Genomic DNA, 20,541 nt, shown 5'->3' with positions numbered 1-20,541 from the left:
CCTCTGACTCTCTCTCTCACATGCATACACACATCCATACGCTCGTTTACACACCGTTGGCGAACCACGGCTGAGTATAAGACGAACACAGGAGCGGAGAGGAAACCACGCAGGTGAAAGGGAGAGAGGTCGAAACCAGAGCCATACACACAGAGCAATAACAAGACAGAGATTACCATGAGTGAGAGAGGATGTGGGTACGAGAGAGAGAGAGAGAGAGAGAGAACACGCGACAGGAGGAGTGTGAAAAAGTGCATACGGAAGGAGGAGGGGAGAAAAGATGTTTTAAAAAGGGACTCACCGGTCAGCACGGCCTTGGCGGAGGGGTCGGCCAGGTCGAGGGCGGACTTGCCGTCGGTGTTGCGGATGTTGGGGTCGGCGCCGTGCTGGAGCAGCACTGTGCAGGGGAAACACAAGCAGTAGCTGAGCTCGGGCAGACACAGGCTGTCGCTGCTGCCGCCGCCGGCCGCGAGCGCTCGCCTCGGCATCACGCGCGCACACACGCACATCGCCCTCCCGCGCCGCCCGGCCACACCGCCGACCCCGCAGCGGCGGAGCGCACACTGCAGTGAGAGGCAGTAACGGCGGCGGCGGCGGCGGCAGGAGGAGGAGGAGGGGAAAAGCCCATGTTATTTAAAAAAAAAAAGAAAAATCCAGGCTGGACCACGTGACTGACGCTCAGGTATGAGTAGAATATCAAAGCTTGTTTTCTGTTGTTCTTTTTCTTTCCCCTTTTATCCTTTTCTTTTGCCGCGATCTCTTCCCTTCCTCCCCCCTCCTATCCTGCTGTCCTCTGGTGGGGGAGAGAGGGAGGGAGAGAGAGAGAGAGAGAGAGAGAGAGAGAGCACTGTGTTTTCTAGCGTTTTGTTGCTGCTGTTTAAATCGGTCCCAACCAAGCGGTCTCAACCAAACTGTCGGAGCGCCGCATCTTCCGGAGCACCAACAACGCTCTTTTCTGTCCCTCCCTCCCTCCCTCCGTCCGTCCCTTTCTCTCTTTCTCGCTCACACACAGGTCTCCTCCTCCTGCCCCACCCCACCCGCCCCCCTCTCCGGTCTCAATCTCCCCGTCCGCCGTTCCTGCCATACAAGCACACGTTCTCCTGCAGCTGCCAGCGCTCCGGCTGCACGGAGGGGAGAACTGCTGCTGACGCCGATGGACAGCCGATGGACAGCCGCCAGGACCGGATATGGATAGGCTGTTCACAAATGAACCATTCAACGCTCGCGCCACCTCGTAAACAGACACGATGTGCCGAGTAACAATGGCAGGAAAAAATCAGGGCATCTCATCGCGCTCTCACGACTCGGGTGCATTTCTCAGCCCAAATTTGCCAGTCCGCATGCCGCGTGAAACTACCCGGCCGCAGGTTGGTAGAGCAGAGCCACAACAGTGGGGTGTCAGCGAAAGAAAGGTGACAAATAAAAAAAAAAAAAAAAAACCCCGGTACAAGACGGAGCCTCGCGGCTGTCTCAACCCTCGCGCGGAGGCCGGGAAAATCGCTTAAAATTCACGGCCCGCCCTTCCTGAGGGCCCGGCTGCCCGTCAGGCGTCGGTGCCCGTGCAACTTCAGAGCCGCGCCTAGCCGTTCCCGCTCGCCCGTTCCCATGGTTATCCACCGGTGCGATGCCGGCGACGCAGCGCGAGGGAGCCGGGAGAGCGGGTGGATGTGTGCACCCCCCGGGTCCCCGCATCCAGGCCCGGCGCGCACCCGGCCTGGGATCGGCGGAGGCGCGTAATTATGCCGGGACGCGGGGGAGGGGTTAATGGACAGGCCGCAGGTGAGCGCGCTTAATGCGCAGAAATGGAGGCATTTCGCGGTGTTTATCGCCATTATTATGGGAACCGCAACCGTTTAAGGTATACCAGGTCAGACCGGGAAAGATATGTTCCCAGATTTTGCTCAAAATAGGTAAAACAGAGCACTTAACGCCCCGGACAATGTGTAAAGCGCCATGGGCACGTCACCTCTGTGTGTGTTGATATTCATCATCCGTCACTCTGAATAAAACAGGACCCCCCTCCCCCCTTGGGCAGGTCAGGGGCAAGGTGAGGCTGGGAGGAAAATCCGCACGGTCGCCACGACGGCCATCCATCCTCACCACCAGACGTTAGGCGGGTGACCTTCAATCCCACGTCACCCTCACGCAGGCACGCACCAACCCTCACACATGACGCCATGCCAGGGACAATGGTCAGAACACAATTAAATCAGAGTCTATAGTCAATATTCACCGTGCTCAATGTGTGAATTGGGGCGGAGGTACTGTTTTCAAAAGCGTACTTGCTTCTTATCCACCCCCATCCAGATCAGCACGATAACCTCCCCTCCCCACGCCAACAACAACCACGTCAGCCATTTTGGCAGCGTCTCCGGCTCTGACACTGTAGTAGAGCAGTTTATTGGAGCTGGCATTGGCCTGGTGGCGTCACAGGGGGCTTATTGACCGGAGCATTGATTAAGTGCCCCTCAAAAAAGGCAGCGGAGCAAATAAACAGCCATATTCAGGCTGGCCTCTATACCAGACACACAACAACTGACAAGGGGCTTTTAATTTAATGGACAGACAAGGCTGACTGGGAGAGGCACACTGCACTCCTCATCGTGAGCTTCTGAACACTGGACCGCACTCGTCATCCGTCAAAGGAATTACACCCAGAGAGACCCTCAGATTCAGATGAATGAACAGGAGTTCATGGTTATTTGGATCCTGCTTTAAACATAAAGCATCCCTGTGATATTTTAAAAGGTGATAGTCGCCAAGACCAAAACCACTCAATAGAGCATAAAAATTATTATTATTGTATATTTAATTGATTATTGTGATACATAAAGATTCCATTTTATTCATGTTGCTCTCTCACTAATTGCAAATGAACAATAATCACGATATGTTAAAGAATAGTGGAAAAGAACCAAAGTCCTTCAACTGAATTTCAACACTCTGGTCATACAGGCTCTTATTTAAAAAAAAAAAAACAAGGAAAGATAGTTACAGTAACGTTTTGGCAAAATTGATGAATGCATGTCACAAATCATAAAGTCCTTTATACTCGTGTAGCCAAAGTGACCAAATCCATCTTAAATCTGTTTCCATCAGTGATCGTATTGATGCAAACAGCTTCATCTGTGGAATATGACATTACTCATCCCCGAGGGGTACGGAGAAAAAAAAAATCATGAAAAATAATCGCTCTGCAGGCATGAGCGGGGAGGTGGCGGACGATAAGAGCAATCCATCCCATAAATGCTGAATGTGTGGCTACACAGGCACCAAGGACACCACATGTTTCATCTATTTAATTAGCAAGTGTAATTGGCGAGGCAATTTGGATTCAATGCAGAGTGAGGACCGATATCGCCAGAAATCTCAAAGACAAACACAACGGTGACTGTTAAACAGGAGGCATGCAGCGACGCTGCGTGTCGGGGATTTAAAGAGACAACCGCTACACAGAGCCCATTACAACTGCGGCTAATAAATAAATAAATGGATTCATAACAACCAAAAAAAGAAGGAAGGCGGACGCGGCATGTGGTGCTAGATGGAAAATCAGCCAATCAGGCTAAATCTGAACACCGCTGGAGGAAAAGGCTTTGGACAGCCGAGTGGCTAAGTCACGATGCAAGCCTAACTTGTCAATTCCAAAACACAAAAAAATCGGGTTCTCCGTTAACATTCAAGAGTTCTGGGGGGGGAAAAAACTGCACAAGCAAACAAGTGACTTGCGGCAGCCCTAACTTGGAAGAAAACACGGGTGGATCATTGGTTTGAGTCTGTAGCTCCTTTTAACTTAGAGAACTTTAAGGCTCTTGTCCTTTCTCTGACTCCACAGCACACTTCAGCCATTTGTTGAGTTTTTCATACAACAGGTCACCAGGGCCAGTGGTGGCCTAGTGGGTAAAGAAACAAAAGGTCCCCCGGGCAGCCTGCCATGGCTGCCCACTGCTCACCAAGGTGGATGGGTTCAATGCAGCGGACACATTTCGTTGTGTGCACCGTGAGCTGTGTTTCCCAATCACTTCGCTTCGCTTCGACGATATAATTAAATTAGCATCATAGTAAGAAACAAAGTAAAAAACATTTCTCTTTGTACAGAAGAAAAATAACAGCTGTAGGCTGGAATATTCGGCATTAGGACAAAGCCTATAATAGTTAAAGACCACAGGCCTGCACCATCAATCGACCAGTTCAATTTCGTACTGAACACCCAAATTCTGTATTCACCAGTTTGCCACGGATCAGAACGTCAGGAATTCCCACTGTGATGTTAAATTAGCCTCAACAGAAAATGCCATCATAGAAAACTTTTACTGTGATAAAAGGAGAGGACAGAGATGGGAGTTCCGGCTGAGAGGATGTCAGATAATTAACTCAGTTTTCTTTGTTGAGTATTTTACTGAGCTTTACTGTGGGGCAACTGAAACGCTTCTGAACTAACAACAAGACTCTCACTGGGCATCAGTGAGGCAGGCCAAAGAGCAAACCTGGACAAAAGCACTTTATAGTTTTAGACGGCCTTCTTTTGATGTTTGAAAGGCTGTAAATAAAAAAATAAACCAGAGCTCTGTCTGGGATTCTAAAAGGTCATGTAAAAAGCATTACACACCCACTATTGCATAAACACTGTTTTTATATAGAACTGGGCTGCGAGGGATTTAAATTCCAGTGTGTAAACGGCCTAAAATGGGATTCTGCATGAGATGTGAACGACACTACAGACTGTTCAGCAATGCCTCCAGCCGGCGCTTCTCACTCCTTGACCAAACTCAAAGACTAGGAATAAAAGGATTTCCCCGAGGGAGCTAAGAGCATTAATTCGGCCGCTCTTCCTTTCCCTATTCTCCACAAAAGCATAATTAATCCTCTCTGGATGGATTCACCTTTTGGGAAAATAAATAAAAAGTCAAAATGTGTAGTGAAGTAGGTGGGATGGGTTTGTGCTGAGCTGGTGAGTGGACGGACACGCGGACTGCCTGCAGAGGTGGATAAGAGGGCGCGTTGGCCTCTGCCATTCAGAGGGGCTCATTAGATTTGCGGCAGGAGAAGCCGAGATGAAGCCAGATGCTCCCTCTGCGACCCCCTTCTGAATAATGTTTTGTTGGGAGCTGAGGAACGGCGGCCATCGGTGCAGAATGCTAAGTGCTAATGCGTGAGCACCGCCTCCACAGTTCAGCAAAGTTCAACACCACACAAACGCGACCTTAGAATTCCTGCGTCCAGACTGCAAGTCAATACGGCGACGAGAAATAAAACCCTCACTGTCCCCACAAACAAAAAACAAAGAACCAAAAAAGAACCCACACATTTTTCCATCAATAAAAAGTGATGCACTTTTACAGCATTTACCAGACGCCCTTATCCACAGCGACTTACAATCAGTAGTTACAGGGACAGTCCCCCCCCCTGGAGCAATTTGAGGTTAAGTGTCTTGCTCAGGGACACAATGGTAGTATTGTGAACCTGGGTCTTCTGGTTCATAGGCGAGTGTGTTACCCACTAGGCTACCACCACCCAGCATCAACATAACAGGATGAACTATAACAAATGAGTATGAGCGCTAGTGCGTCCAGTGATTTCCCAGCTAAACAAGGTCATATGCTGACACTTTAGGATGACTATAGGCAGGTCACATTTCAGCCCACTGAAACCGATCTAACGTGACATTCCAGCAGGACAACCTCTGCATCCAATCAGGATGGGAGGGGTCAGTTGGCTCAGGAGCAGGGTCTTATTTATCATCACGAAGGACACAGCGCATCATGTCTTGTCTGCAAGCTTCAATTTTGAGTGAGCCTCAAATTTATCCCAAAAGTCTATGGAAGAAACAACCGCAGGACAGCGAACCAGGACGTCACAAGGTGAATGGAACCATTTAGCTACTCCATTTCAAATGCATTTATTGAATTACTTTGAGGAGAACAAGGCGACTAAGATTTCCCTGCTGAAAGTAAGAATTCAATACAGTTATGCAGGAGTATGAGAACACAATCTGCAAAAAAAAATGAAGGTTTTGAATATTAGTCAAAGTAATTATTCGTCTTCACTGATTTCTGGTCATATTCTACAGACTCTTAATAGAATTAGAGTGACAACCCTGGTGATGCATTCAAGCGGATTGCAATTCAAGAGGATGGTAGCAGCCTAGTGGGTAACACACTATGAACCAGAAGACCCAGGTTCAATATCCCACTGACTACTATTGTGTCCCTGAGCAAGACACTTAACCCTACGTGTCTCCAGGGGGAGACTGTCCCTGTAACTACTGATTGTAAGTCGCTCTGGATAAGGGCGTCTGATAAATGCTGTAAATGTAAAATGTAAATTCAAGCTCTAGTCCCTGAGCTATCCCAGCCTTGCTATGGCCTTGTTCATATCACCACCGTCTGCCTGAAGATTAACTTGTTTGCTGGGGGAATTAAGTCATATTTTTGCACAATTCAATGAAGTGATAAGTCACCTGATCATGAGGCACATCTTCTCACAAGCAAAAAAATGAATGTCAATATTCATTAAGGTTGCTACCAAAACAAGGCCATTACAGCAGCATCTGTGGCAAAAAAAACAATTAGCACTAATTAATAATTTGGATTTCCATTTTTCAAAACCTTGAAAGTTTGGTGTACCATGTGCTTAAGGCAAGCACAATTAAACCTGTGCTCTGACTCCTTTAAGCACAGCTAAAACTAAACATCCAAAGACAGAGACAGCAACACCCATTATACATAACATACATGTTAGTATTTTCCCATGGAGATCCCTTTTAAATTCTTTAAAAGTCATTTAAAATGACTGAGCAACACTGGAAATGACACTTTAAAAAGTTTTCTGCGTCTAGCTGGAGATAAAAAGAGACTGCTGTTCTAATTCTCCAGGCATGAATTACCAAGATTATGGAAATGTTCTTATCGTCTCTCTCCTTAATTAAAATTTGTGTGGAAGTAGATTATGCAAAATGTGCCATTCAAAATGCAGTTAAACTGTGGCCACTTGACAGACGATTTCAGGATACGTGCTGTTCAGAGGAAACGCAAAGACCAGCTTGACTATTAGTAATAATAATTCCAGTGAGTTGAGGTTTTTTTGAAAAGGACAATGTGGTTCATCCCCGCAAACAACCTTGGATTTCTCAAATAAAGAAGAGGATAAACTGATTAGCTGCTGGGATGCATCTAATGCAATCGCAGCAGCTAATACAGAAGAATGCCGTATGATTAATCGGACCAGAGGACTCCTCCAGAGGCAGCTGCACCGCAGAAATTAAACTCGTACATCTCAGATATTTACTGTGGAGGAATATCCAGGCCTGTCCTTGCAGTCTGCCAGCTCCTGTCATCCCGCATAGAAATACAACAGCCTTGCTGACTGTTTTTTTAGCACTTTAAAAGTGCACATTCATAAAGATCTTAAAAACAAGGTCTTTTAGTTTGCCATTTGCTTCAAAAAAGATTCAGTAACTGATTGCAATGAGCGGTTTTGTTTAAGAATGTTCACTCCTGATCCCGATAAATCGGTAAATGAGCACTTACTGCATTTTCTGAATACGACTATATATGAATTATTTAACAATTAGAGTGGGCTGGCTTGGTAAAGAGTGGAACACTTTGTAATACTTCATACATCTAGTGACACAGATATCAGATTAAGTCAGTAGATAGAACTTACCTATGCACACGTCTATTTTGCCTTTGATGGCAGCCTCGTGCAGTGGGGTGTAGTTCCAGTTGTCCCGAGCATTGGGGTCAGCGCCCTGGCACAAAAGGAGACTGACCACCTCAGCATGGCCAAAAGAGCAGGCATTATGCAACGGTATCAGGCCTCCATCGTCACGAGCATGCACATTCGCCCCCGTCTGCAGAAGGTGCTCCACAACATCTTTCCTTCCAAAGCCTGCAAAGGAGATGCAAAGTTGAGGGACACATTTGAATGCAATCTCTCCTAACTAAAACAGAGCACGTGCAAACCAATGGTTTCATGTGTTAAAATACATTTTTTACTTGTTTATAAGCAATGATGTGCACAAATGTCTGTCTCCGTAAATAAGTATCAATGCAATATATAATATAACCAATATCTATGCTGTTTCTTATTTTATTGTAATTATATATTTCCTGATAGATACCAGGACTCAATGTTCAATTATTTAAAAATCAATAGTGCATCTATATTTAAAGATTGGAATTTTGACCTGTAACATTGCTGTTACCAGTAGGTGGACCACAGAAGGGCATTAAGAACTTTTTTTTTTTTTTTTTTTAACTTTCCAGACCGCCCGTGTTTACGTTCCCCTCGCAACAGGTTAGCGAGGTTTGGGCTGCAGCAGCATCGCTACGGGACGAAAACGCGGAGCCTGCAAAAGTTGTCCCCACGCTGCTCCAGGTCCCCGAATCCAAGACTTTCTGCATCGTATTTTTTTTTTTTTTGTTGTTTTTTTGTACGGCCGGCGCGTCGGCGATTTACCTGCAGCGAAATGTAGCGGGGTGGACTTGCGCCCCGCCATGTCTTTCGCGTTCACGTTCACCGAATCCACCAGCCGCTTCACCCGCGACACGTCCCCATTGCGACAGGCCTCGAAAAGCTCCCTGAAGGCCCCGCTCGTCCCACAGCCGCCGCCGCCGCCGCCAGGACTGACGCTGCCGGATTCCGGAGTGGAGCCGCCGCTGCTGCCCCCGCCGGTCGTGGACGAGCTGGTGGAGGTGCTGCTGCCACTGCCGCTGCTGCTGCTGCTGCTACTGCTGCTCAGGGCCGGGGCTGGGAGGTCCGAGGAGGCCGGGCTGGTCTCCGGGTCCCCGACACCGTCCTGCTCCGCTCCCGCGGGAGCCGATCCGCCCGACGCGCTGGGCGCAAGGGGCGAGCCGGGCGGAGTAAGAGAGTGTGGGGAGATTCGCGGCGGGGAGGAAAGGTTGGGCGGCTGCTGCTGCTGCTGCTGCTGCTGCTGCTGGGACGCGCGACGAGACGCCGCCATTTTCACCACAGTTTCCTCTAGCAACAAAAACAGTTTTGTTGAACTTCCGGGAAGTGCGAGACGACAGCTTCCGGTTTCGATTCCGAAAGGGGAGCGCTCGCTGTTAAAATAAAACGACGTCGTGGCGTATCGGGTTAGTTTGGATCAACGTGTCCTGTGGTCGCCAGACAGATTTTCTTTGCAAGGTTAGAAGTAGCCACACATGTGAAAGAACGAGCTCTATAAGTCTGAAGTGGCATTTCAGCCTGATGTCTACCAGCATAGTAACTACATAGTAATGTCAAACTGAGACAATTTGCTTTAACTAGTTACATTTACAGCATTTATCAGATGCCCCTATCCAGAGCGACTTACAATCAGTAGTTACAGGGACAGTCCCCCTGTCTTGCTTAAAGTGTCTTGCTTAGGGACACAATGGTAGTAAGCATGATTTGAACCTGGGTCTTCTGGTTCATAGGCAAGTGTGTTTCCCACTAGGCTAATATCACCCAATCCAAAGCTCTGAAGCTTTGGATGGGGCCATGGATGGGGTTGTAACATGCATGTTTGTAGCGATGTGGACCATGATGGTCACAAATATTTTTTGTTTACTGCCTATAATATTATAATAATATAAAATTAATTATTAAAAAGCTTAAATAATTATGCTCATAACACACAAAGAAATATGCCTTTTATCACAGTCGTGATAGTTCAACTTTTCACCTATAGCTGGAGCCAAATATCTGCAATTCCTCATTTAAGTATGAAAAATTAAGTGTGTTATTGTGAAATGGATCAACAAATTTGAGTAATGTACTGGATTTGTGCAACTTTAGTAAAAGAGAAGTCAGAATATCATTTTGAAATGAACTGAATAATGGAACAACAATGGGAACTTTTTGATATATCCGAAATCTAAAAAAGAGGAAAGACAACTCTGGACATGACCATATGTCAGCAAGGCGATGAGGAAAGAGTAAATTCACATTCCGAAGCATTAATACGCCAAGGCAGGTCAGGGGTGGTGGAATCAAATCTAGCCCGAGGGCATTCCCATAAAATTACAAAACCCAACCGAGCCAGGGTAACACCTTAAATTCATCATCTACTATTGGAAACAGCACAGAATATGCCACTTAGGTGATAGAACCAGACAACACATTTCAGGCATATAAACTGCTATAGAGGGATGCCAATATTATCACCCATTTGGTGAACATAAGAACATGTTCACCAAAATGCCATGTTTCCTACTGATTGTGGTCATTTAATCTATTCTCATACTTTTTCAATCCTTACCAAATCATCATATGCATTATACCATACTGGTTTTCATTACCAGTGGCCAGTTTTAGGTTATATGTACCATTCACATTCTTTCAAGTGAAGTGATTGTCACACGTGATACACAGCAGCACAGCACACAGTGCACACAGTGAAATTTGTCCTCTGCATTTAACCCATCACCCTGAGTGAGAAGTGGGCAGCCATGACAGGCGCCCGGGGAGCAGTGTGTGGGGACGGTGCTTTGCTCAGTGGCACCTCAGTGGTACCATGGCGGATCGGGATTCGAACCGGCAACCTTCTGATTACTGGGCTGCTTCCTTAACCACTAGGCCACCACTGCCTAGTGTGTCCCTAGACACACACTCACACCTACGAACGATGTAGGGTCCCCAATTCATCCAGTAAGCATGAAATTGGATGGAGGGAGAACAACAGAAAATGTGTCAAACTTAACACAGAAATCAGAGCCAAAATTGAAACTCACAACCTAGTGAGACCACAGGTGCTAACTGCCACTCCACCATGCAGCCCATAATATAAATACAATGTTTATCACTCAATAAATATATTTAATTGAAGATTTTCTCTGTGTTCCTTTTCTGAAATCTTGAACACAGCAAGGTTACCTGGATTTCTAAAATAAAAGAGCTTGCGCACAAAGTCAAGAGCAGAGAAGAGTTATTTTGTGGCATGCCCAGGAGTAAAGTTTAAAGTCTGCCCTTTGTATTGGCCTCCAGCTGTTTATCGGCTTACTCTCATTTCTCTCCTTGAACCTCTTTGGCTATACTATCAATCTTTGATCTAGTATAAACAAAGCCAATATCAACAAATGCCAGGTCACAGTCTGAAATAGTATGCCGTTCAAACAAGTCTAAATTTAGAAGCACTGATTGCACATTAGAGTATTTATTTGACTGACAGTAATATACATTTTCATAATTGGGCATTCATAATTTCATAATTGGGCATTTATATTGGGCATCAGAAATTCAGCAGAAGTACATATGTACAATACAGGCCAAGACTGTTGGAAAACCATTTCAGGTTACGACCTCTTGAAGCTCATCGAGAGAATGCCAAGAGTGTGCAAAGTAGTAATCAGAGCAAAGGGCGTCTATTTTGAAGAAACTAGAATATAAAACATGTTTTCACTTATTTCACCTTTTTTTGTTAAGTACATAACTCCATGTGTTCATTCATAGTTTTGATGCCTTCAGTGAGAATCTATCAATGTAAATGGTCATGAATGAGAAGGTGTGTCCAAACTTTTGGCCTGTACTGTTTATGGATATGTAAAACCTCGCTCATAGTTCACAGCTTATTGCAAAAATTCACTTATGTTTCCAAAGAAATAGAATTTTCCTTCACAATCTCTCTCATTAAACATGCATCTGAGACATTTATCTGACAAGAATAAGCAAAAGCACAAAACAATCAACTCTACCTTGTAACTAAAACCATTTATCAGAACATGTACACATAGCAGGGCATGCTCTGGCCACGTGGGACATAGCTTAAGGAAACAGAAGCCTGCTGTCCTCCTGACTGCACAGCTGTCTGTCCATCAATCACTGCACGTGACTGACAGTGAAGTGTGAAGTCCTTGATTATTTTTCCTTTAAACAGTGACCCTGAAGAAATGGGGGGCAAATGCCAGCTGAATATCAAGCCATTCAAAATTCTTCAGATGTGAATGTACTTACAGCTGAAAAAAGTGTGCCATCTCTTATAAATTGTGTATTTGTGCTAAGGTGGGACTACGTTTAGCTGACCATTGCATATAAACCTGCCATACGATAAATGTTAGGTTGCCAGTTGTCACACAACTCTACAACTTTGTAATGCACGTGGTGGTTTAAAGCAAAGAGGGCAACCGGTTTATTCGGCTCTGTTACTGATTTCCTCTAAAGCATTTAGTCCACACACCGTAAATGTATGTGCATGCATAGCTGTCATGCACGTTGTTATTTTTAAAGGCCAAAAAATGTAAACAAGTTCAAAGGTACAGTGGGAGCCCTACTGACTGAGGCCCAGTGACTTTCTGGTTTCTCTATTCCCAAGGGCCTGAAGGGAATACAATTTTCTTACACACATCTCTGGATTTCTGAAGTGGGAATGGTGAAATGACACAAAATGACAAAGAAGATTTAAAAAAAGAACACTTAAAGACTTTCAAAATCACGTAAGCCATGGTTTTGTTCACAGAAAACAGATAACACACCTAATTTTTAAACTAAGAAATCTTAACATTTTCAGCATAAAATGTGCTCATTTCAAATATTCATGCTTGCTACATATCTCAAAATAGTTAGGATGAGAGTATGTTTAACATGGTGTTGTATCTCCTCTACTTTTCAAAACAGTTTGAAGACATCTGGGCAAGGTTTTAAGTTTCTAGAGATTTGGAGTGGAAATTTGGTCAAATTCTTTCCTGATACAGGTTTTCCACTGCCGAAGAGGTCGTGGTTGTCATGCCCTGCATGAGTCCTTCATCTGCACACACAACTGATGCACTTCATCCACTTTCACCCAAATACTGATTAAGTACGCATCACTAGCCTCACCCACTAATAACAAAGCACCTATGCACATCCCAATCACTGACTGGAGAAAAGCCTCATTCCACAGTCACTGGTATCCAGTCTGCAACCTTGCTCCTGATGTTCTCTGTGCCGAACCATGGTGGCACACTGGTGACTCTTTATAAGTATTTTTTGCCATTGTACCGTTTTTTTTTTTATGTTTGTGTTCTGCATCTGGCTTCTCATCATTTCCTCTTATTTTTTCATTCAATGATGTGCCGCATTTTCTCTATAGGTGAATATCTGGACTGCAGGCAGGCCAATTCAGCACCTGAATTCTTTTCCAACTAACTGTTGCTGTTGTAATCGCTGCTATATATGGTTTTACTTTGTCTTGCTGAAATACACATGGACTTCCCTGAAACTGTTTTTTTAATGGAGCATATTTTTATTTCCCTTTTGTTATTTATAGTTCCTTCCAGAACTTGCATACCCCCATACCATCTGAGATGCTGGCTTTTGCGTTGAATGCTAATAACATGCTGGAAGGTCTCTCTCCTCTTTAGACCAGAGGACAAGGTTTCTGTGAATACCAACAAGAATTTCAAATTTGAATTCTGACCATAGAACACTTTCCTATTTTGAAACAGTCCATTTCATATGAGTCTTTTCCCACAGGACACAACGGCACTTCTGGGTCATGATCCAATATGGCTTCCTTTTGACATCTGCAGATGGCATACGGGATTAAGTTTACCAGCAGTGGTTTATGGAAGTATTTCTGGTATTTCTTTTTTTTGTGTGTCCTGCATTTTCACAAATTGGAGAGACTATGGCTCTTATATATATACATATATGTAGCTAATCAGTGGAGGCCAAGCAGGTAATGAAGCAGACCCATAATGAGAAGGTTGCGGGTTAGAATCCAGAACCGTCAAGGTGCTAGTGATCAAAGTATCGTCTACACACACTAAGGTTGATGGGTTAAAAGTAGAGGACACATTTCATTGCAGTGTAGCTCAATGGCAATCACTTAACTTTCTTAAAGGTCCCTTGACATGACAATTTCATTTTGTGAGATTATTTAACATTAATACAATTTCCCCTAGACTGTCTATGGCCCTGCAATGGCTAGAAATGGTGATCAGTGTAAAGAGAGCACTGTCCATTGTGCTTCGCTGTTCAGAGAGCAGCAGCTCAGACAGGTGGATCTGGAATTTGTTCCCTTATGTCATCGTAAGGGGAATTGTTTTTTTTTTATTCTGGAAAAAGGCAGACACTACTTCCTGTTTGCAACAAACCTTGTGAATGGTGAATGGTGTTCATGACATCACTTCCTCAAACGCCACCTCATTATTTAGGTTTCATTTGATTCAAATTTAAGGAACAACTTTTATGGAATTTAGGTTGTAAGCCAGAGCGCAAACTATGAGTCACAGAATTGAATGGACCGGGTTCATGTGTAATAAAATAAGTAAATAAAGATGTAACTGTAAAGCCTAGCCTGTCTGTGATAGCGGTGATAGCCTGTCGGTGAATTGCCACTTCTTTTCTTAAGCAGCCTAAATGCTACTTGGTTCTTTAAAATGTACAACGAAAAATCTGCGTGTCCAAAAGATAATGCAAAAGAAAGACATTTCATGTGTCAGAAGATGTTAGCTTTAACATGCACTATTCCTTTCATGGTTTTCAAGTGGCATGACAGGAATTGTGTTTCCTTTATTGCACATTTACCAGCACATAATTATTGTGAAAAGTACACAAATTTCCTCAGATATATGAAATCCTTGCAAAATATACTTTCTCTGTGGCTTTCACAATCAGTTGCAGGCCAAAGAAATCTGCACTGTGACCTGATAAGAATGAAAGCATTCATGATGCAACATGAAGCAACCTGTCAGCATTCGATCCTGCCAAACACACTACATGCTGCATGCAATCTTGTGAAGAGCGAGGGTGTTAAATCCAGCAAGTGTCTTCCGGAGCCTACTGGTGCAATGCAGACAGGTAACAGAATTCGGGCAGGTCAACTGTATGGTTAAATAGGGGGACAGTTGTGCTATAAATTGCATTAACGTAGGAAGCATTTCAGAGATACAGTGTGATAACGTAGGTGTGCATGTAAGTGAATATATTGATCACTCTGTAAACATTAGGTATCTGTGCAAAAATGAAGAGAAAAGCAGACAAGAAACGTTTATGTTTCCTTTAGCTGAGACTCTTATCCAGGGATTTACATTCACCAGCTTCAGGGACAGACCCTTTGCAGCCAAGTATGGTTAAGTGTCTTGTGTCTTGCTCAGAGAACCTGTGATTATGCTGTCATTTGGCCTACCACCCCCCATAGATTAGAGCAGGCGGTAGGAGCCTAGTAGATAACACACTCGCCTCTGAACCAGAAGACCCAGGTTCAAAAACCCAATTACTACCATTGTGTCCCTGAGCAGGACACTTAACCTTGAGTGTCTCCAGGGGGGACTGTCTCTCTAACTACTGATTGTAAGTCGCTTTGGATAAGGCCATTTGATAAATGCCACAAAGGAAAATACAAATATAGAACAAAACCAGTCCAAGTAGCTATGGAAGGATCACCTTGTGCCTTTGATTAGTTTGAACACCCAATACAGTGTTTTTGTGAGTGAGGGTGGTCAGTAGGAATTTGAAGTGATCTTGGGAAATGGTACGATCCTTGTCATGGTTTGAATAACTGGAACAATCACAGAGTGGGGGAGGGGATCAGGGAAGTGGTTGTGTGATGCACAACCACTTTAATGTACCTGTGAAAGCATTCCCCTCACCTCCCTCCTGGTGTTCTCTTAGGAGCCTTAAAACCACCACAGTCACCTCATAAGCAGCTTGTGCTGACGAAGAAGATTAAGCTTAAACCTTTAGATCTGCCTAGTCCACATTTTCACTTTACTGTATGCTGTGTAATGTAGAAACAATTTCACTGCTCCCCTCATTTGAACCATTATCATTTAGCATGCTTTAAGACTGCAGGGCCTAGGAGGGCCATTTTTACAAATTGGCCCGTACATTTTTATTGCTGTGCTGACTGCCATTCATTTGTTTGAATTCAGCAATAATTATTAATAAACAATACATCTTCCAAAGTCATTTTCAACATTGTCGGCACATGTGCCTCCTACCCCATTCATGACCTGCTTATTTTATTGTCTGCGTTGTCAGATACAGTTAGTGCATGACAGAGACTTAAGACAAAGTCAGCGCAACCTTCACACATCCACAACTCGGCATGCACATCAGTGCATCTCCTTCTTTCTCCATTACGAATTCTCACCTTCTAAGAAGAACGACACTTTACTGGACAACATTCTCATCAACAACAATGTATTTCAAGCAAATTACAGAATTCAAGGAAATGAACGGCCTTTGGTTTTGCAGAATTAACAGGATTTGAATGTAGCTTCTATTCATGTCACTCAGGGACACTCACAGTATCTCCTATTTGGTGAATTACCGAGCCACCCTTACAAAACGTTCATGTCATTACTTGATGGTGAGAGATGAATGCTTTTTCAACAGCCTGTTGTTGTACCTCATGGAGCTCATGAAGAATTCTACCACAGTTCCCTATATCAATAATATATGTGTCGTGTGTGAAACGTAGCCCGTAGTAGCTGCAGTCGATCCACGAAACCCAGGGTGGTAGTAGCCTAGTGGGTAACACACTCGCCTATGAACCAGAAGCCCCAGGTTCAAATCCCACTTACTACCACTGTGTCCCTGAGCAAGACACTCAACCCTGAGTTGCTCCAGGGGGGGACGACTGTCCCTGCAACAACTGACTGTATGTCGCTCTGGATAAGGATAAATGCAGTAAATGTAAACGACGTCGCGCATGCGCAGCGCGTCCGTCGCCCAGCCAGCACGCCGCGTGGCCGCGCGCCGATTGGCCCGGTGTCTCCGTCCACGTGAACGCGGTGTGGGCCGCGACGGAGTTCGCGCGGATGGCATCTGTTCGGGGCCAAACTGGTCCCGGCTCCACCGCCGCCGGTGGCATTTCTGTCACTTGATGAACATGAACAGCCACAGCGAGGCGTGAGCTGAGCGGAAAGGTATGTTTCTCGTGCGAGCGCTGTCGATAGTTCAATCGACACGCAACAATCGATTCTCCAATTAAGCTTTTTGTTCCACGCTGAGGTCCGCCGGCTTGTTGACCCGTGGCATTGGGCTCTGCGTTTTTAATGTACGAACTTTTTCTCTCTCCGCAGTAATGAAAAACGAGTCGTCTTCTCCAGAAAGAAGCGGCGTGAAGTCGTCAAAGTTGTCGTGGCGTTTAATTACAGGGCTAATATACATAAAAAAAATGCAGCTTCTGCTAAACATGCATTATATCCGTCACCTCACATGGGAAAGCATTTAAATGGATGATTTGCGGCGTTGTTAATACGTCTGGCGTTTTAGATTGAGTCGTACGTGTACTTTCTTTGCAGTCGTTCTTTGTTATCCGATCACAATTAGTGAAAGTCGTGCATCTGCGTTTTTTTTTTTATCCTTCTTGGAAACCTCCAAACTGAAGCAGCTTTTAGAATCCAGGCTCGCGTTCGGCGTTATTCTCTTCTTTGCGCATTCGACAACTGTTGGTTTGGTGGAAGCGTTGTTGGTTATTCGGGACGGGCCGGCTACTTTACTTCGTGGCGCTGTACCGCCCCGTGGACACCAGAGGGCGCTGCCCGCTGCGTTTTTCCGCTTCTTCTTTACAAACGTTTCCGGTTTGAGTTTTAAAATATGGTATCCTTTTGTTTTGTTTTTTTTAAATCGCACGCATGCACCAAGCTTAAGTTCCAATATTGCAGTGTTGCGTGGAAATATGTGACCTTTGCTGACATCCGCTATCTCTGGTTATAAAAAAAAAAAATCAGCAGAGAGGACAGCGGCATTTACGTTTGAGCGTGAAATGAAATATGTCCCGTCTGTAACAGTGGTCTCGTTTATTTACAGCGTGTACGTCTGCCATGCCTGTTGAACTGGCCATGCCACTGTACATCCCCAATGATGACTTCTGCTACAGGAGGACCCCCAGACCCAAGGAGCCCACGCGGCCGTGTCTGCACCCGTGTGGCGGTCCAGACCTTGGCCAGCTGTGTGCTAAGCGGCAGACTGAGGCGCCATCACAGGTGCACAGCAAAAAGCGGGTGTCTTTTGCTGATCACCGGGGCCTGGCCCTTACCAGGGTGAAGGTTTTCTCAGAGTTCGATGACCCCATAGACATACCGCTCAACATCCAAGAGCTGTTGAGCTCTGCCCTCACTCTGTCCGAAGATCAGGAGAAGCTGGTCCTGGACTTTGAGCAGCCGTCGTCTGATTACCTGCTCTTCCGTCAGCGTCTGGAAGAGGACTACGTCTGCTTGGAGCACTGCATGCTGAAGGAGAAATCTTTGGCAGGTACCATAAAAGTAAAGAACCTTGCGTTTGAGAAATCTGTGAAAGTGCGCATCACCTTTGACACCTGGAAGACTCACACAGACGTGCTGTGCCAGTACATGAAGGACACTTACACTGACTCAGACCGAGACACTTTCTCCTTCGAGGTCTGCTTGCCAAATGAAGTGCAGTCGCACGAGCACATTGAATTTGCAGTGCTGTACGAGGTCGGTGGACATAAATACTGGGACAGTAACCAGGGCCAGAACTATAAAATCATTCAGTCAATACTGAAAAGGGGGCCACAGAGTGGCTGTTTTGTCACCCAAACCCGTAGTGGCACCAACGACTGGGGTATCCACTTTGACCGTTATGGGAGCCCCACATGTTCACATGGGCTCTTTCCAGAGTGGCCCAGTTATGCTGCATATGAGGATTTTGGGCCTTACTACTGAAATTCTATAAAAGAAATGAAAAAATAAATGCTCTACTGAGAGTCTGTATTTTAATCCCAGAAGAAGATGATCTTTGAATGACAACATTATAAAATAGAATGACAAAAATGAATGCTGGCCATTAGATCACATGCTGAACTCATGTCATTTTTTTCTATTTTGAAGTGCAATAGCCTACTGAAATTTTTGTATATGATCTTCCTTTTTCATTTCACAGTCCAATGCCATTTTTGTGTTCTGTTTTATGGAAGCACAAGGGGGGGCAGAACCTGCTGCTGCTGTGGTACTTTTTCAAGAGTCTCTTGTAGTTGCTAGTTGATCCATGCATCTGAAGGTAGGGCCATGTCCATTTCAGCTGCTGTTCAAGCCATTGACTCACTGAGCCACAATACATTTTGAGAAATATTGAACAATCCCCAAATATTTTACAGACGTGAGGCTCTCATTGTTTGGTTGTGTTTTATACGGGTTTTAAAAGAGAGAGCATACCATAAGGGATGAGCGATTTGGGGACATTTAATTTTAGTATGCATGTCCTTTTTGAATTCAAAATGAAAGTGCCTGCCTTTCACTTGAAATAATTTTCAATGCATTTATATTGTAATCGTGAGTTCTGCTGCTTGTAGAAAGTGTTTTAAACGTTTTACTGAAATGTCATATGCAAGTATTTTGCCTTTTATGTGTATGAAAGAATATTGAAGATAATTTTAATATAATTGAGGTTTTTAATTGTGCAAAGTATGTTTAATAAAGAATATTTATTGTATCAGTGGTCCTATTTGTCTCCAGTGCATACCATACACTACAGTATATACACTTATGAAACACATTTCAGTGGTGGCCTAGCGGTTAAGGAAGCGCCCCCCGTAATCAGAAGGTTGCTGGTTCAAATCCCGATCTGCCGAGGTGCCACTGAACAAAGCACCGTCCCCACACACTGCTCCCCGGGCGCCTGTCATGGCTGCCCACTGCTCACCAAGGGTGATGGGTTAAAAACAGGACACATTTCACTGTGCGCAGTGCTGCTGTGTATCACAATGACAATCACTTCACTTTCTTTCTCAGGGTTAAGTTTTATTCTTCTGTTTTATTATGACAATTTGCATATACTTCGAAGAGTTATCAAATGAATTGCAAAGTCTCTCTTTGCCATGAAAAAAAGGAAAAAAAATCCTTTCCACTGCATTTCAGCTCTGCCACAAAGGACCTGCTGAGATGACGAGCACAAGAGTGGGTGTCATTCTGTCATGCTGACTGAGTTAGAATAGCAGACTAGATGCTTTAAAAGGAGGGTGATGCTTGAAATCATTGTTCTTCCTCTGTTCGCCATGGTTACCTGCAAGGAAACACGTTCAGTCATCATTGCGTTGCATGAAAAGGGCTTCACAGGCAAGGATATTGCTGCTACTAAGATTGCACCTAAAGTCAACCATTTGAGAAAAAAAACGATCAAAAACTTCAAGAAGAGGATCAAGTGTTGTGAAGAAGGCGTCAGGGTGCTCAAGAAAGTCCAGCAAGCGCCAGGGCTTGGGGTTCCTTTTAGAGTGTTAGAGGGCATATTATGCTACTGAGCAAGGACACTGCAATCAAGGAGAACTATAAAGCAGGGTGTTTGTGGTCAGTAACAGTCTGTAGCGAGGTGTTCCAGGTCTGATGCTCATGTTCATGCTTTCAGCGAGCTGACACTTTGACCCTTGTCACTCAATGCCATGTTATTCACTGCACCAGTTATTGGCTTTAACATTGTGGTTGATCAAGTTCATATATATTGAAGCCAAGGCCATGTTCCTTTAAAATTCAGACTAAGTAAACAAAGGACGTTGTTTTAGTCACACATTAACTTTAAAAAAATGTAAATCCTTAACTGTTAGTAGGTCAGATGGAGGACTGCACGGTTCTGAACGTAGATAAGACAACATACCTACACGACACTATATTGCCA

At 44.7% G+C, this 20,541-nt stretch overlaps 2 protein-coding genes across 2 annotated transcripts in view; one reads left to right on the top strand and one right to left on the bottom strand.

The window, feature by feature from the left end:
* Window positions 1-9,003, bottom strand: part of tnksa (tankyrase, TRF1-interacting ankyrin-related ADP-ribose polymerase a) — a 73,197-nt gene extending 64,194 nt beyond the window's left edge. The window contains exons 1-3 of the mRNA XM_028971520.1: window positions 8,461-9,003; window positions 7,666-7,890; window positions 302-397 (exon numbers count right to left, since the gene is read on the bottom strand). Of these exons, the coding sequence (XP_028827353.1) occupies window positions 302-397; window positions 7,666-7,890; window positions 8,461-8,965 (826 nt within the window). The 5' untranslated portion in view covers window positions 8,966-9,003. The remainder of the gene's footprint in view (window positions 1-301; window positions 398-7,665; window positions 7,891-8,460) is intronic.
* A 7,696-nt stretch (window positions 9,004-16,699) lies between these two features.
* ppp1r3b (protein phosphatase 1, regulatory subunit 3B) lies at window positions 16,700-19,058 on the top strand. The gene is made up of 2 exons (XM_028974423.1): window positions 16,700-16,835; window positions 17,722-19,058. Exon 2 carries the CDS (start codon window positions 17,736-17,738, stop codon window positions 18,597-18,599), a length of 864 nt encoding a protein of 287 aa, XP_028830256.1. The 5' UTR covers window positions 16,700-16,835; window positions 17,722-17,735; the 3' UTR covers window positions 18,600-19,058.
* The last annotated feature ends 1,483 nt before the right edge of the window (window positions 19,059-20,541 follow it).

This window comes from Denticeps clupeoides, chromosome 3, assembly GCF_900700375.1.
Source record: "Denticeps clupeoides chromosome 3, fDenClu1.1, whole genome shotgun sequence".
Taxonomy (NCBI): Eukaryota; Metazoa; Chordata; class Actinopteri; order Clupeiformes; family Denticipitidae; genus Denticeps; species Denticeps clupeoides.
Note: the sequence above shows the minus strand (reverse complement) of the source record. Positions and strands in the feature narration are given on the sequence as shown.